General features: G+C 38.1%; 1 protein-coding gene across 1 annotated transcript in view; it reads right to left on the bottom strand.

Moving 5' to 3' along the window:
- Window positions 1-1,478: 1,478 nt before the first annotated feature.
- Window positions 1,479-18,211, bottom strand: part of LOC140439801 (glucose dehydrogenase [FAD, quinone]-like) — a 36,105-nt gene continuing 19,372 nt past the window's right edge. The window contains exon 5 of the mRNA XM_072529945.1: window positions 1,479-2,401. Coding sequence (XP_072386046.1) covers window positions 1,563-2,401 — 839 coding nt within the window. The 3' untranslated portion in view covers window positions 1,479-1,562. The remainder of the gene's footprint in view (window positions 2,402-18,211) is intronic.

Below are 18,211 nucleotides of genomic sequence, written 5' to 3'. Positions count from 1 at the left end.
TAAAAATAGACATTTTTCATTAATAATTGTTTTCAAGTTGGAAAATTGTAATCAATAAAATTATAAGTTTTGCGGATTGGTTAATTGTCATATTATCCTTTTCTTAAATGCAAATAATTTTACAATTTAATTAATATTTGAAAAAGTTAAAAGTTTTAATATTTAATTTCGACATATGACAGTTAGCATTATCTTCTTTAGACATTTGATACATAACCCTAAATTTTAAATTATTTTGTTTGTATTTTGAAGGTTGAGCTCAATGTAAGCTCTTGAAAAATTTAGATATTTTCAATTTAACAATAATTTAAATTCCTATAGTGTCCCTAACATCTAGAGTTTGTTGTAAACCGATAGCACCATCATTGTAAGTTGTTTTAAATTCCAAATAAACCAAGTCTAGTGTTATTTCCTTAAAGATTTTAACTCGTTTATATTGTTTAGGAAAGAAAAGCTTATCTTTCCATCCAGCAGGCAGATTCTTGTAAACGGCGTACAAATTTAAATAGTTTAGCGCCTTCTTGTGTTGTGTTGTTCAGGAAATCCATGTAAGTACGTTTTGATTTTCTTCCTTTGTAGTTAGCCCTTTCCAGTCTGTTATTCACTTACTTACGACCCAGCACACCAACCAAAACAAGAATAGCCCTCCGTAAACGTTCGATTTGTTTGAATACCTTATCTCCAGCCCAGTAATATCTGTCCCCCGTTTTCAACCCGCTATAAGTGATACCCAATGTGGTAGGCAAATATAACCGCTACAACGTATGGAGACGGCGCTGGATGTGGCAGCATGAGGAATGTCGGTGGCAGGGTGTTGAGGAGGCGGGCCCTTGTTATACAATCAGCTACAGCCCAACAACACGAAGAACCACAAATAGCCAAACGACAATATGAGCTCCACTCGCTGAAGGTGCTACGCTGGAACATCAGCCGGTAGATGCTGAAAACTGTAGAAACTTTCTCAAATGATATTAGTATTCACTTTAGACTAGACAAGTGCCGTATACTAAATATAGTCAGAGGAAAGGAGGTTTTAATATGCAAGATGGTCAAAACGTCAAGGCAATGGATGAAAATGATATGTACAAATATCTGGGAGTACAGTAAGCGCGAAAAATTGATCATAAAACACCATCCACTAAGTGCAGTAGAGATAACAACAGTACCTAGATATTAAGGAAGAAGAGAACTTATGAACATAGAGCAACTCGATAAACAGATTGCTAATTTAAGAACTTATTTTTAGGTACAGGCTCAGACATCTACTTTACATCGCGCAATTTGCGCAGTAGACGATACAACGCCGCTTAAACTAAGAAAACAAGAAATGCGCATAAATGCGTGTTTAAGAAATTTATTTTACTTGAAATATTTTACTTACTCTCTGTCGTTCTTTCCTAAAAGTAATTGTTCTTGATTTAGTTCTTTTTTAGATAATATATTCATAAAATGGAAAAGGTAAAATTGAATAAAATATATAAAATACAATAAATATACTTTTAATCATAACAATAAATACATACATTTATAACTAATATATTTATTAATTGACTAATTATATTTTACAGTCTTTTATAAGTGGATTTAATGAGATCAGCTCCCTTCTCAGCAACCATAAAACATATGGCGTTAATGTGCCCTGAGGTAGAAAGAGGTATTACACTTGCATCAGCAACTCGTAAACGTCTAATTCCATGTACTCTTAAATTATTATCAACTACGTCTCCCGCTTTTGGATTTGGACCCATTTTACAAGTACCTACAGAATGGTTATTGTTGGCAACGACGTATTTACTTGCACATCGCCAGTATTCTCTACTCAGAAATGTATAGTTTTTACATTGCGGTACTGGTTTCAATTGCAAAGTAGCATTTATTTTTTTAAATGGTTCCTGTTGGGTTACATTAAATACTAATTGTATTCCTAAATATATACTCTCTATATCATGCCCTTCGGGATCGGATAAAATGTTTGGATTTATAGCGGGATATTCTAGAGGATTATCACTATTTAGTCGGATAGTACCCACCGATTTGGTATGCAAGGGTGCAACGGAAATTTGAAAAGAGCTGTCCGCGTTAACACCACTCATTGCAGCAGATACCTCTGGTCGCCACCTCATAAAAGTGAACTTTGCATCAAGTGTTAGATTCGTATCTGATAGACCTAGTTCTACATCTGGATAATCTTTAACAGGTTCTAGCTTGGTTTGATAAAATCCTAGGACTGAAGATGGGACAGCAGAAGATAGATAACCGGTACCGTTTTCTAAATACTCTGCAATAGCTTCTCGAATTGTACTTATAGGTTCTGATAGATTGCTGGAAAATGTTAGGCCATAAGCTTGTATGTGATCCAAATAGTTGCTGCCAACTTCCAAATCTTTAACTACCGGTATTTCTAGAAAAAGATTATATATATTTAATTAAGAAAATTAAATTAAAAAGTTTATAACTTAGTAAATAAAAAAAATTAATTATAAAGGGAATTATAAAGCTAAACAAAAAATGCACTGAAACAATAACACAATGGTCAATAAAGTATTTCTTCTTCGTTATTGATTATAAAATATATTAAAATACAATGTAAAACGTGTTTAGATAGAATATTTTAAAAATTCCACGTAAATAAAAACTAAAACTTTGTTTCCACGTAAAAGTTTGTTTAGTGTTTACTGTTTACTGATTTTATTTAAAAAACTCTTGTCGTACTCGTTCAAATGTGTCGAGGGAAATTGCTCTACATTTTTTAACAATTTGTTGTTTCAAAATGTCAATGCTGTCGGGTACTGCAGCGACACACACACACACACGCAGTGATCAACCCTGCCCCTAGGAACATGTGTATACCAATGTAAGAATGGGATCCACATGTCCGAAGATCAAACCGGTCACACCTCGCTAGTCGAAGTGGTACCTATCTGACCCCCAGGCTTTTCCACCACCCCTCCTCATCGTGTGACTTACGTGAGGAGGCTTATGATCTGAAATTTACTTAAGATGCCCTGGGTAATAGGACATCCTCGGTTTTTAGTGAATGTGGTTATGCCACCTAACTGTAGGGGTAGCCACATCTAGGCTTTTCTCCCTATTTACTTTACTGACTCAATTGATTTTACTCTAGCTTTACATCGGGACTTGAGTCCCTAAAAAAAGAAAAAAGAGCGTGTGTTCCGACCATAGAGCCATCAGCCTGAGCTGATGACTCTATGTCCGGAAAAGAGTGTGTGCTCGGTCACTCAGCCGCCGATTTGGCAAAATAAATTTTGTTCTCCTCGCCGGCTGAGCACCCGAGAGGGGTCCGGCCACCAAGCCCATGCATGCCGCACATGACCTCAGTGCTCGGATGTCGCGAGTAGATCTTTCATTTCGATCTGCCTTAAGGGCCTAGTCCGCGGAGCGGTATATAGAAGGCCTGGCGGGCCCCTTCTATATTTTCTATATAAGGTAAATTTACGTTAAACGGTTTAATGAAAAGTATGAATGTGAATTTACGTTATTTAATCAGAAAACACTTTTTTTGTTTTGTTTTTTTTTGTTTTTTTTTTGTTTTTTTTTTTTTTTGTGGACTTCCTTGTGGCGTCGGGACTATAAAATGCCTGGGCAACAATTCTTTCCTTTTTTCCTTAATCCTATTTGTGTGCGTGTATTGGGGTGTGCATTCCCAAGTGTATATTGCTCTCACACACCCCGGTGTATGTTGGACTTATAATTACCTAAAAACCTAAAAACCTAAAAAAGAAAACCGTACCCTCTCGCCAGAGTTTTTTTTGGTGTGTTTTCTGATTGACTGCATTTCTTTGTTCGTTCTTCTTGCAACCATCTCATTCTTTATTTATTCGTTCGGGTTCTCCCTATATCGAGCTATCTGTTGTTTTGGTCTTCTGTGTACCGTCCTTGTGTTTTCATTGTAGTTAGTCAGCTCTCTTAACATTCTGCTGGGGTGGTTTCTTAGTCCGTTAAAAATTTCATATGCTCTCTCGTCTAGCGTGCGTAGGATTCTTGTTTGTCCTGAGTCTCTATATACATATCTCAAGGGTACGTACCTTGGTATCTTAAGGGCATCTCTGACTATTTGATTTTGAGTAGTCTGTATCTTTTTCCTGTTTGTTTTACAGGTGTGTCCCCACGCAGCGGATGCATATGTTAGGACTGGCAGGATAATACTATTCGCAACCCTGATTTTGGTTTTAAATCGTAGTTTACTTTTCCTTCCAATAAGTGTTGAGAGCTGACTTTTCAACGCTTTGGCTTTGCGTATTTGCTGATTGATGTGCTCAGTGAACGTTAGCTTCTTATCTAGATGTACCCCTAGGTATTTAGCCTGGTTGGTCTAGTCTACTGGGGTGTTTTCGATTGTAATTTCGCGATTTGGTACACTTCTTCTGTGACTAAACATTACAGCCTGTGTTTTATCTGGATTTAGGGCTATTTTCCATTTTATGCACCATCTTTGGAATCTGTTTAGTGCTCTTTGCAGATGATTAGCTGCATGATCCGGGTTTCTCCAGCTAACAGCTATTGCTGTGTCGTCAGCGTAAAGACTCAACAGAGAGCCTGGCTCTTTTGGCGTGTCGGCCATATAGATGGTGTACAGGTACGGCGACAGCACCGCTCCCTGAGGCACACCCGCCTCCAGGGTCCCGACTTCGGATAGGGTTGCCCCTACTCGAACTCTGAACCTTCTGTTGGCAAGATATGACGCAAGGAGGCATGTCATCGCCTCACTGTAACCAAATTCATTCATTTTATAGATGAGTCCATGGTGCCAGACTCTGTCGAAGGCTTTGCTGACGTCCAGAAAAGCTGTAGCTGTGTACATTTTTTCATTAAATCCTTTGGTTATGAATTCTGTAAGTCGTAGTACCTGTAATTCACAGGAGTGTTCGCTTCTGAACCCGAATTGAGCCTCTGGTATGGTTCCTAGCATTTGTGATTCTTCATTAAGTCTTTTTAGTATAACTCTTTCCGCTATCTTGCTTATAGATGATAATAAGCTGATAGGTCTGTAATTTTGCGGAAATGTGCCGTTTTTACCAGGTTTTGCAATCATTATTACGTGTGCCTCTTTCCACCTATCTGGGAAATATCGTAGTTTTAGCATGTTGTTTATTATGTTAGTGATATAAACAATAGCTTTTGTTGGTAGATTTTTCAGCCCCCTATTTGTGATGTTGTCGGGTCCTGGGGCTTTTTTGGCATTTGTCATTTTTATAAGTTCCTTTATTTCTTCGGGAGATGTATGTGTAATACCTATTCTGCCCTTTTTCCTTCTAAGTCTTCTCGCTGTTCTTTCTACCTCTTCTTCAAAGTCTATGTCATCGTCGGGGTCTTCGTTGTTTCTACACGCCCTTTCTAGTTCGTCCTTCATGACTTCGGCTTTGTCGATTTCCGTATGGACAATCCCGTTTACTCCGTGTAGGGGAGGTATGGGTTTCTTGTCCTTTCGAAGGATTTTAGATAACTTCCAGAAGGCGGATTTGTTAGGATTTAGCTCATCGATATAGGAGTCCCAGCTTTCATTTCTATGATTTTGAAGTTGTTTTTTCACTTCCCTGTCTAGCTCATTTGCAATCCTTTTGTCTTCTACCATTCTTGTGCGGTAGGCTCTTCTTCTTTTCCGGTTTTTCTCTTTGATTAGGTTTTGAAGTTCTATACTTATATCCCTGAATCTTCCTTTTTGTCTTGTGATTGTTTCGGTTTTGGAGCTGGCATCGATAGCATTGTTTATTGCTTGTTCTAGTTTTATTACACTGTCTTCTAGTTCTGTAATATTATTAATTGTTGGGATGTTACCGATGTTCTCGCTCACAATTCTTCTAAAGTTTGGCCAACTTGTTTTCTTTCTGTTGTGGGGCTGCAAATAGTTCAATTCTGTTGCGCCCAGGGTCAGGACGATTAGGTTATGTGTCGAATCGCCTTCATTTAGAGAGTGTATCTCGTATTGTTGACCCACGTTGTGTAGGATTGCAATGTCGAGATACGTAGGGAGTTCTCCGTGGAAACATGTCGGTTCTGTTGGTCCGATGACATATGTGTTCGGTCTGTTCTCGAGATGGTTGCAGAGATATCTTCCGTTTCGGTTGGTCGTCCTGTCAAACCAATTGGGAGATCTAGCATTTAGGTCTCCAATAATTATAGTTGGCTCTTCTGAGTTCAGTATTAGGCTCAAATCTTCGTTGAAAATCGGATCATGTGGTCTAACGTAAGCTGACACTATTTTTAGTTTTTCGTTGTTGGCCTTAAGTCGAATAATTGTGGCTTCCATTGTCACCAGTCCGTCTGGTGTTGGGATGTGCTCGTGTTCGAGTCCCCTTTTGACTAATATAGCTGTTCCTCCTGATAATGCTCTATGATCCGTTCTATAGATATCGTAGCCTGGAAATTTTGTTTTTTTCCTTTCCACTAGTTTGGTTTCTTGAAGGGCTACGATATCGAGCTCTAATCTGTTTATTATTTCATCCAGAAGGTTGATCTTTTTGAATATTCCGCCGGAATTCCATGACCCAATGCGTAGATCTTCGTTTTGGTTTGCTAACATTTTCGGACGGCTTCTCCAAATGCAGTCATCATTTTTGTTGCTTCGTCCATCATGGACATCATTTCCATCATTTTGTTATTATACTCTGTATGGAAGTTTGCGATGAGGGTAGCTGCGTCCTGTACCGACACTTCTTGTGGTTGTGCTGGAGATTCTGAGGTGGTTTCAGCGGATTTTTTCGCTGCCTGTGCGTAGCTGACTCCTTTGTTGATTGGAGCGCTGTTTATGGGTCTTCCTACCGGTCTTGTTGGGACAGGTGTTTTCTTTTTGGGGGCCTTAGAGCATCCTCTATAATTTGCTGTGTGCGCTTCACCACAGTTTGCACATTTGGGGTCGGTTTCCCGGCTTTTCTCACAGTCGTTACTGATGTGGTTTTCTCCGCATTTTACACATCTGGATCCGCAATGGCAAGCCTTTGAGCTGTGATAGAACCCTTGACAGTTATAACACTGTAGGGTGTCTTTTGTGATTTTGAATTCATCCTCCACATAGATGCGCATGTAGCATATATCAGATATTTTTTTAATTTTTGCAACGTCTTCCTCTTTGAGGGTGACGATGAAATGTGGCAGTACTTTTTTATCAGCTTTTTTGGAGATCATATTGATCACCCTTGTTGCTTCTATTCCTTTATTGTATAGTTCGTCTTTAATTGCTACTGTGCTAGTAGTAGCAGATAGCCCTTTTATAATGACTCTTTTTAGTTTATCGCTATCTATGGGATATGCGATGAATTCTACTTTTGGACTGTGTTCTTCTAGGATGTGTACCATTCCTAGGTAATCTTTTCTGGTTTTTGTGTTAATAACAATCGATCTGCCTGATCGTGCAAACTTATTGACTGATATTATGCCTTGGTTGGCTGCTCTCTGCAGGATTTTTTGGTGTTCTCCTACAGTTTTTAGGATTATCGCCGGTGGTTTCGGCTCTTTTACTATAGGCTCCTCGCTTGTTTGCGGTGAGTCTTTTGGTACGTCGTTTTCTTTTTCAACTTGGCTATTTTTGCTCAAGTTATTTTGGGCAGTTTTCTTTTTCTGGCTTCTTTCATGAGCCTCTTTCGCAGCCTTGTTAAATTCGATTTCTTTGCGCTGATTTATTATCTGCGTCTGCTTTTCGGCGACGCTTATTTTTGTTTTCACACCACTGTCTGATTTCTCAGTAGTGGTGCCTGTCTTTTTTCCTTTTTTGTTTTGGACTTGTGTCCAACCTGCAGGTTCTTTGGTTGTTATGATTCTTTCCGGCTCTTTAGGCTTGCCTTTGCTACCGGATGGCTTTACGGGGGGAGGTGAACCGATTCCTAGTTCCACTAGCTTTACAACGTCATTATCGAGGGAGGCTTTCCACGGGTCGATTTCCATTATTGACTCTTCTTTCTCCTTGGCTGCTGTTAATGCCATTATATGTTGTACAAGTTTTTGTATCTCCTTGTCCTTTTCTTTGTTTTCGTTTCTCAGCTCAGTCATCTGAGCGAGAAGGTCTTGGATTTGTTTATTTGCCTTTTCCTCGCGGATACGGCTTTCTTCTTTAAGGGATTTGATCTGTTCCGTCAGTACATTGACCGACCTTAAAAGCTCATTGGCCTTTTCCCTTTCCGCCATTTCTCTGGCCTTTTTCTTTACTTCTTCGTCTTCCGAAGAGTCTTCTTTGGGCCTTAGCCTTTTCATTTTCTTGCCGATTTCGGGCTCGGCTTCATTTTTGGAGACGTTGTCCACGGCGGGTTGTGTCTCTACTACAGTTGGGGGTGGGGCTTCGCGCGATTCTGCAGCTGGGCTCGGCTCTTCGTCGATGGCGTCCATCGTATTGATATCGTCATCGGTGTCGATTTCGCTTTTTTCTTCCTCCGACTCGGGCAGATAGGAGTCATCGTCAGATATTACGATTTCTATGTCGTCGATCGCGGGATTAGTCGATTTAATAAATTTATTATATAGCTCGATCGAGCTGTCAACAGAGGGGTTTGATGATTCGGCTAAATCATTCTCTTCTTCTTCTTGTGTTGTCACCTGCGTGACAACACTTTCTGGGGGGGGAATATCACTCATATTGCCGTAAGGCAGTGAACAAATAGTTCATAAGATATAAGAAAATTCTACTTAGACGACTCTGTTTTTTTTCCACCGACTGACCGCTGTCAGTACGGCTTACTGGGTGCCGTCCCAGGTACCTCGCGGTAGTTCACTCCCTGTATTCACAGTGAGGGATCCTCTTCCTGTTTCTCACACCTCAGGAGCAGGGGCCGTTTCTGTCCGACCTTGTCAAATGTCAAGGCCTTACAGTGTCATCCCTGACGACACACTGAGGTGATCCCGAATTCTTCGCAAACGCGAAGCTATTATAGCCTCCGCGAGGAGCCTATAAAAACAGCTCCTCTACGGTTTAACTAGTAACAACCTCACATCCGCTTTTCGCTAATATGTAGGACAAGTGCCTATGCCACACTCGGTGTCTTACCCACCGGGAGCTGAAAAGCTCCGTTGACAATAGGTCAGTCGCCCCCACCTAAGCACGCTTCTCTCTCACGTCCGTACTGTTCGGCTGCTCGAGTCGAACTATACTGCAGCGATAAGCACCATCTTGCTATTTACAAGTTCTCGAATTCATCTATATTATCTTTCAGAATTTCAATAACTAACGGCCCAATTGCGTTTGGTAATATCTGCAGATACACTTCACCGGTTAAGTTAGCATTGAGAAAAACAAGATCAACTATTTTGATTCCCAAAATACCTGCCGAACATTTACTTTTCTAGAAATTGAGTTTGTTTTTTACGAAAGACGTGAGTATTTGTATCACTCCACTACCTCACATTGTGTGTGTAAATATTTTTATTAAGGGAAATAGCTTCCGTCACTAAACCAAATTGTTTTAAAGTAGTGTGGCTGTTGGTTTATTTCAAGCACTACAAACTTTTGATAGTTTAAAGTACACATTATTGACAAGGCTGCATTGCTCAGACTTGAAAGAGATGTGGGCGTGGTTCTTTAAATATTTCCTTTGATACACAAAATAAAGTAGATTCGGAGAGAAAGAAAAGAAAATAATATAAGATAGTAGCTGCTAGAGCTAAACCAGAAATATTAAGTGAACAGAACAAAGAAACAAATAATAATCCTATTGTCGAAAGGGCGGCATCAATTTATTTTCTTTATAGCTTCTAAAAATTGGAAAAAAGACAAGACCAGAAGAAAATAAAATTTTACCGAAATAATAATAAAGTTTTAGTTTCAATCAAATGAAAACAAACAACTAAATTCTATGAATACTTTCATTCTGCAGTAATATTTTCTGATCTACTTTTATCAAGATATGATGTAATAAGTTAAGTAACTTAATAATATATAGTATAGTTAAGTTCATCTTTATGATCCAGCATCTTACAATAATCTTTGCGTATTTTCATAAAATAATAAGAATTTAATAAGAAAAGATTAAATTATTAAAATGAATATATTTTGGCTTTGAAAACCTTCTCTTATGGATGCTGGGGTTTTTTAACAAAATAAAAAGGAAACGAGAGAATTATCTGGATGATACATTATTACATCGGTCAGGAAAAACAAGAATACCTCTGTGGTCTTTGCGTCCAAAATTCTAACAATAGGTGACATGAAGTATAAAATAAATGTATAGATCTATACGTGTATACATTCAATAATGATAAATACAAAAATCCATAATTTCTAAACATTAAAAAATTCCAAAATTCTTAAAATTACCAAAATTCAAACTAAAGGAATATTAGCGAAAATTGAAAAAGGTTTTATACAAAGGTTTAAATGTTGGTTGTTGCAAGTTAGGGCGTAAGGTACCTTTTTCGAGCTGGGAAATTGTACGTTACCTTAAAAAAATGTAATCCCTTATCATTGACCCAGTGTCTTAATAATTATAAGGTTTGTTACTCTAATTATATAATCTAAGAATCATCTGACCTCATTATGTGGCCAGTTCCAATTACTTTATAGCAATTTTTCACTGATAATAATCTGATAGAATTAGGAACGTTCTGAAAAGTTATAAATCCATTTTAGATAATTTTAAAATTTTATTAAAAATTTTATACCATTTTACAAACGAAGTTTTTGGCCTCCATGACAGGATGCGCACATGGATTGAGCGCATTTTATTAAACAATATTACCTCAAAATATAATTTTTTATGGAAATAGAGAATTAGTTATTTCAGTTATGATTATTTCTTGTATTCACTCAATATTTATTAAAATATTTATTTCAAATAGATAAATTATGAAACATATTGCTTATTTTTGTCTGATTTTTTTTTTATTTTGTACTTGGCTTTAGTTGCCATGCATTATTTGACAAGTCTTATTTATTTCGAAAAGAGAGAATTTGTTAGTTAAAAATAAATATTGTTTATTAAGTATTTAGGTTGGGTTAGACTAATTTTATTTAATTTTATTTAATTTCACTTAATTTATTTAATTTTATTTAATTATGTTTAATTCTATTTAATTCTATTTAATTCTATTTACCTTTATTTAATTTTACTTAATAGGGTCTGCGTAGCGCAAGCGGTAGGATGTTTGCCTCGCAAGCTGGTGGTCCGGAGTTCGAATCCCACCGCCGGCAAGAACATCTAGACATTTTAAAAATGTCTATAGGCCCCAGGTCGACTCAGCCTGAATAAAAATGAGTACCTTGGGTAAAACCAGGGGTAATAATAGACGGTTGAAGCGTAGCACTGGCCATGTTACCTTCCTTGTATACCGTAGGCCCTAGATATAGCAGACTACCCTGCTATACTCCCAAAGCCGCGACAGCGGTATAAAACGGGAGACTATTATTATATAATTTTACTTAATTATGTTTAATGTTATTTAATTTTATTTAGTTTCATTTACCTTTATTTATTATTTAATTTTACTTCATTTTACTTAATTTGATTTAATTTTATTTTGTTTTAATTCAATTTACTTAATTTTATTTTTATTTGTTAAAACATTACGTTTGTTAAACGGCATTTTATTTTTTTGTTAAGTGTGTATGTAAATCAATCAATCATCAATTTATATAACAAATTAATATTAAGTGTAATAAATTAAGATTATAAAATACTAGTTCTTACTTTTGGCAAGCCTCGTAGAAAAATAAAAGTCTGGTAGCGCTATCGAAAAAAATTAAATGTAAGCATGTACGTGCTTTAGACCATTGTGTCGGTGTCATGATTGCATGTGGTCGTCAAGCAGACGCATTTTCAGAACTATAAGAAAACAAGGAACCGTTGAGTGGCTCTCACGGTCACGTGACCTAACACCCTGTGAATTTGAAAATCTTCGCGGACAACTTGAGCCGGAACTGCCTCTCTGTTGCAAAACGTTGCAGTAAATGCATTGATCAAGATATGCATTAATTTGAACTCTTACAGTAATCCTTTTTCGAATCCCTTTTGTAATTTCTTTGAATAAATTCATTTTGACGCTGAATTTTTTCTCTTAATGCAAATTTGTTGCCTGACTTATGCCGACCTCTGTATAAGTTAAAAAAGTAGAAGCACATTTTAAATTATAAGCCGTATTAGAAATATTAAGCATTGTTAAGCACATAGCAAATTACGCATTTATATATTTAAGATATTCATCATTTTTCAAAAAAAATTACAGACGAAGACATGATTTTGAATACTGATTATAATTTTAATTTATCCCTGTAGTAACATATCTTAAAAACTTCTAACGACAGCGAGTATCGTTTTTTTTAATACACCGACAGGTTGGTTTTTAAATTTTAAAACACATTTCATAATAACAATGTATCCATAATTATAAATAAATCATGTATGTTTTTATCAAAATAAGAATTTAGTTGTCTCCCAAATAGTATTAGAGTTCCTTACACATAAAGTTAATACTTTTCGAGTTAATTGTGGTTCAATATTGACAGTAAGCCTCATTATTGTTAAAATCACTAACAAAGGTTGTCAGTCATAATAAACATGCACATATAAACTGTCTCACTTTTATTACTGTTAATCGTGTTATTTGTATTGTTGTTTGTTTAGTTTAAATACATGGTAAATTACTCTTTTTAATTTAATTTATTTCAATATACTTAATTTTTGCTACTATAAAATGCTCATGTTTGATTATTATTAGACTGATATAAATTTTAATTGATTACTTAATTATATCGAGTTCAGTAAAAATATTATCAAACCATTCAAATATTTTTAACTAGATTTCCTAAAACACCTAAATAGCATACATTAATAATTTTATTAAAGAATTTTCTAACTTACATTTCATTTAATACATAAATTTTAAAAATCGTTCTATAAAACACAAAGAATTTGAAAAGAATTCTTATAAAGCATAAACAAAGGTTGTAAAACCTTTTATTACAATTAAGTACTATTTAACAATACAGCAGGTCAGGGTCATAAGCAGTATTTTAGACTTATTTAGGTCAAAGTAATATACTCGTATCGTTTATATTGTTTGTCTTGACAAATAATGTAAAGTTTAATGTATGTAGCATACATTATAGCTAGAGTTTTGCAAATTTCGTCTTTTGTACTGGCAACAAAAAAATTAATTCAAAATATGTAGATTAGTTCTGCGAAAGCCAAATTTAAAAAAAATGGTGTATTTTACAAATTACCTACTCAAAAATTCTTGGTACTTTAACCTTTACTGGGCAGTAAAAAATAAACGCATTTTATGTCTTTTTATTTGTGGCAAATTTTTAAGAGGATAAACGTATTTTAATATCTGAACGAGAAAGTAATAAACCCATTATACTACCAAGATGATATTAGCAGGATGAACTGTTAGCCCATCATGTAGTTTATTTTTAGAAACAACATTTGAAGGGTAGTTTGTTGCTCGTGGTAAGTCACCTCAGGATACAGAGGGTAAAGTCGTTATAGATAAAATCGACTATACACATGTCAAACGTTCTATCAAATATTGCAAAGCTTTAATATCCCTCAAAAATACATCCGACTTGTAAAAGCAACAATGGACTCTTCGACATCAACTATCATGTATGAAAATACAACATATTTTTTGCAATAGACCTTTGAGCGTTAATGTAAAAATGTGCATGCTTAGATGTTACATATTTAGTATTCTCCTGTAGAGGCAGTCATTCTGACTAAAGCGACGATGAGCAAATTGAAAGTTTTTGAGATGTCACTTTACAGAAAAATCAAAAGAATTTATTAGAGTCGCAAATGAAGGTACTGCGAAGACTTTCAAAAGAACAGAACTAAGTACTGAAATAAAGATACGAAAATTCCAATACTTTGCCAACGTTATGAGAGGAAGAAAATACCGGCTTCTGCAGAATATAATATAGGAAAAGATTTTAGGAAAGCCTAGCATTGTGTGGAGACGATTGTGTGTCATGGCTTCGCAATGTCAGAGAGTGGTTTAATTGCTCGTCTAACAGCAGCTTAATTGCAGTTTAAATAATCATGATGATCTCCCAACCTTCGAAAGACGAGGGAATGTAGAATGTAGAAAATGGGGCGGCCAATAGAGCCTGATACACTGCGACCTTTGCAGATCTATTGTGTTTCCCCCTTATTTTAAAGCACTTCATCTAGCTTGGTCCTCTTAATGAGACTCAACAGCCTTGATAGTGGCCTTTTCATGTAGCCTAGTGCTTCCGGTTTTTCCTCTCCGAGTTCTAGAAACCGCATTCGTGCGAGACCTTCGCAATGGCACAGAACGTGTAGAGCGGTTTCCTCTTCTTCCAGACAGAAACGACAGGTGCCCTCTTCTGTCAGGCCTATGAGACTCAAGTGTCTATTGAGTCTACAGTGCCCAGTGAGCAGACCCACTATCATTCTGACAGTCCTGCGTCTGTGCGAAAGTAAGTCTGCTGTAAATTTAGCCGAATGTCCTTTGATGAACTGTTTGGCCTGCCTCTGGTATCTGCTATCTTTTATGGTACCGATTCCTCCCTCAAGAGACTTCTCGAGTGAGCCTCTATAGCCTTCCCAATCCGTCTCTCTTGGGTTCCTGAACCATTCGAGTCGAAGTAATTAAATCAAATCGAATGTGCCTATGGTCGGAACATGAAGGTTCCTCTGACACATGCCAATTCTTTATAGTATCGTACGTTTTTTCACTGCAAAGTGTTACATCTAAGACTTCTTTGCGCGTGGCCGTAACGAAGGTAGGTTTATTTCCTATATTGGCTATTTCTAAACCCATGCTTAAGATGAACTGTAGTAAAGACTCACCTCGACTGTTGATGTTCGTACTCCCCCATGCCAGATGGTGGGCATTGGCATCACATCCCAGTATTAGATGAAGGTTCTCCCTTCGGCTGTAGGTTATAACGTCCTCTACTATGCCTGGGCGAAAGACCTTCTCTTCAGCGAAGTAGGCAGAACAGACCAACCATCTTTTACTACCTTCCTCGGTGGAAGCGGTTAAAATACCTGTAACAAAGTCTCTGGAGCAAAGATCCGGAATCAGTGTACAGTTTACTTCGTTACCATATACAATGCATGCTCGAGGTGTCTCTCCTTTCGCATCGTATAGTAACTTACCTTGTTGCGGCTTCAAGTATGCAATCTTCCCTCCGTGGAGCCATGGTTCCTGCAGTAGGGCCAAGTCCAGGCCTTCCATGTCAAACCTTCTGCACAAAACCGCCGACGCAGCTTTAGCATGATGAAGGTTGACCTGCAGGACCTTTACTCTGCCTTCCTCTAAACTGAAGGCTAACTTTCGGGTTTTCTCGTGTCCTCTACCCCTTCCATGGGAGCGGCCACCCGCTCAGTGGCTTCTAGCCTTCTGGGCGGGTTTGTAGCACTCCCCTGCAAGTCGGTACGGACTTCTTTCGGGATTATTCCTTCTTTAGCTCCTTCCCTCGACTTATCATCCTTAGGGCGAGCCATGTGTTTGGTCGAAGTGTTAACCTTCTTTGGCGCTACTTTAGAGCTTTGCCCCTCTGAAGGTTTTACTTCTTTTCTTTTTTGCTTAGCCTTGACTGCCGAGGTTGCGGCAGTTACGCCTTGCAACCCCGATGGTCCGGCCTCTGCAACCTTCTTAATGTACCCATCATTCTTGACACGGAATTTAATTCTTCCGATGCCAAAGTAAGGACACATTTGAAGTTTGTTGAGTTCCTCAAAGGACTCTTTGTCCATTGAGAGGACCCATACCTGCCCTTTTTCTGCAGGTGTTTTGCCCAAAACGGTCCATATAAGAGTGTTGAGCTTTTGGTTGCTGACCCTTAATCGAGTCAGCACACTTTCCGCCTCCAACCTCTTTCCGTCCTCGTCTGGGATGTAGACAGTGCAAAAACACGGCCTCTCGACTTCACTCTCGTCCTTAGCCTGGAGGCTTGCACCTTCCCAAGGCTTCAGAGTGGGAGTAGTGTCCCTGAGCCATTGTGCGCTTGCACTATCCGCGCACGTCATAACCAGGTAACCGGGCTTGAACGTGCTCTTTAGCAGCCTGATTTGCGGCCCTTCTTCTGGCGTTCTCTCCAGAGCCTCCAAGATGGATGTTTGCACTGCCTTAAGCTTTGTGGGTTCCATCCTGACTCCAGGGAAGCCATCACATACTACAGCCACCTTTGCCGAGCAAAGGGCTTGTGTAAAAGTCATTTCTGACTTCCTCGGCCTCTTTTTGGCTTCCGCTTACTGCGTACTGTGGTCCGACCTTTGTCGCTCCTTTGTAGACTTTTGCGTAGCCATTTCCAGCTTTTGCTCCGCCTTCTCTTTAGACTTAGGGGGATTTTCCTTTTGTCGTCCAAGCACCTTGGTGAGGTTGGCCTTGATCACCGAGTGCTTGGCTTCAATGTAATCCTGGCCTTTTCCCACCAGATCCCTTACTTTCTTCTTGGAGGCCCCGGCCAGCCTGGCCTTAATAACCTTCTCGTCTGTCATTAGATCCACCTCCTCTAGGGAGGTGACTCTGACCGCCTTCCTTTTGGTCGGCTTCGCTATCTGTATAGTAGTGCCTTCAGGGCTTTCTACGCTTGGTCGCCTGGTTCCTTACAGGAATCGCTCTCGACCAACTACGCATGGCCTTCGCCGCGATGTCTTCCAGCTTGAATTGCGGATTTTTTAAAAGCTGGTTTTCTCCATCTGGACTCGTCTGTCTGGGTTATCATTCCATAGCCAAAATGTCCCCGTTTTTTGGCGCCGGGAATTCGCCATTCATCCTTCCGTGAGGATAAGGACTAGTCGGTGATGCATGCTGAGATGCAGTTGGGCTGGTCTTCTCTTCTACTGGTATTTATTGGTGTCACCTATTTGGCGTCAGTGACCCCACCAGTGCCTCTCCGACAATTTCCGAGCTACGAGCTTCCTGTTGGGGTGTGAGGGGGCGGGAAGTTGGATAGGGTGAGTCGGCTACTCCTAGATAGTCTGTCGAGGAAGGCTCGAAAAGTGTGTGTGTGTGTGTGTCAGGATCGAGGGCGGGGTCCCCGCACCGGCAGACGCGTCTAATGCGTAGGACCCCACCGCCGCCGGGTTTTGGAGTTTGGCGACTGAGATTAGAGAAATTTGGAGTAGCCGTAGGGAAGTTGGAAGGGTAAACTAAAAGCTGAAGGCGAAGGCGCCGCAACTGTTCGCCTCAATTGCCACGCCTTTCTTGCGTCCAGCGGCGGTGTCCGGCGGCCACCCGGTGCACAGGCGCTGGAAGACGAGGGATACTTTTTTATATTCAGATTTTTCGCATATATCATATATAGCAGAAATAAAAACAGTCCAGCAGTATACAAAGCACGTCTAAAATTTTCACTTTACATAACAGACACCTTAGTTTTGTATTTCAAAAAGTTAATAATTTATTTACTAAATAATTTAATTGGGAATAAGCCACAATTTAAGTTTAAAATAAGTTTATTTACGTTTCAATTTTCACGACGGAAATCATTCTCAAAATACAAAACATTAATAAATTAAACAATTTTTGATTTTTTTACTCGGTGAAAAAATTTTTCTAATAATTTAATTTTATCTAACTCATTCATATTAACAATTCAAACATATATTACACATTTTAAAGTAGAAGACTGTAAAATTATATTGACAATATTGCCAATATTGCTGAGTGTGTATTCCTGGGACGACTTTATTGTAAGATAGTTCATTAGATTACATGAAATCAACTTCCAACTTAAGAAGATCCATAAAAAAAACATAGCAAGTGATTCGTCTTTAAAGAGGCAACCACATGCCATGATAACAGTAAAATTCTCCTGTTAGTGATTCCATAGTAAATCATGAGAAAAAACACGAAAGAAAAGGTAATAATACTATCCTGGCATGGTAAATATTTGGTCTTACATTTAGTTTACTCTCAATAAACACCAAACTCTGTTTTTATATGTATTTTATTTACTGACTTACTAACTAATAGTGGTATTTTCTTTTTATTAACTTTCTCTTTTAATATGGGTTACCAGATAATACTGCATTCTGCTGAGGTATTTGAGATACAATTGGTCTCATGTAGCTTAATTAGAGCCATTTCTTTGATTTTTTTCTTTTTACCATCTGTTTCTTTTAGGACTACATTTAAATCGTTTGATTGCATGATCAAACCTTGTGAATGATCGCATACCATTTTTGTTAGAACAAGTAGTTTTGGCTATATCGTAGAAGGATATAATGAATTCTATTTTAATATTGATGTTGAGATTTGATTTGTAATTTAGATATCGTTCTTAGAGATTAAAACGTCC

This window comes from Diabrotica undecimpunctata, chromosome 4 (assembly GCF_040954645.1).
Source record: "Diabrotica undecimpunctata isolate CICGRU chromosome 4, icDiaUnde3, whole genome shotgun sequence".
NCBI lineage: Eukaryota > Metazoa > Arthropoda > Insecta > Coleoptera > Chrysomelidae > Diabrotica > Diabrotica undecimpunctata.
Note: the sequence above shows the minus strand (reverse complement) of the source record. Positions and strands in the feature narration are given on the sequence as shown.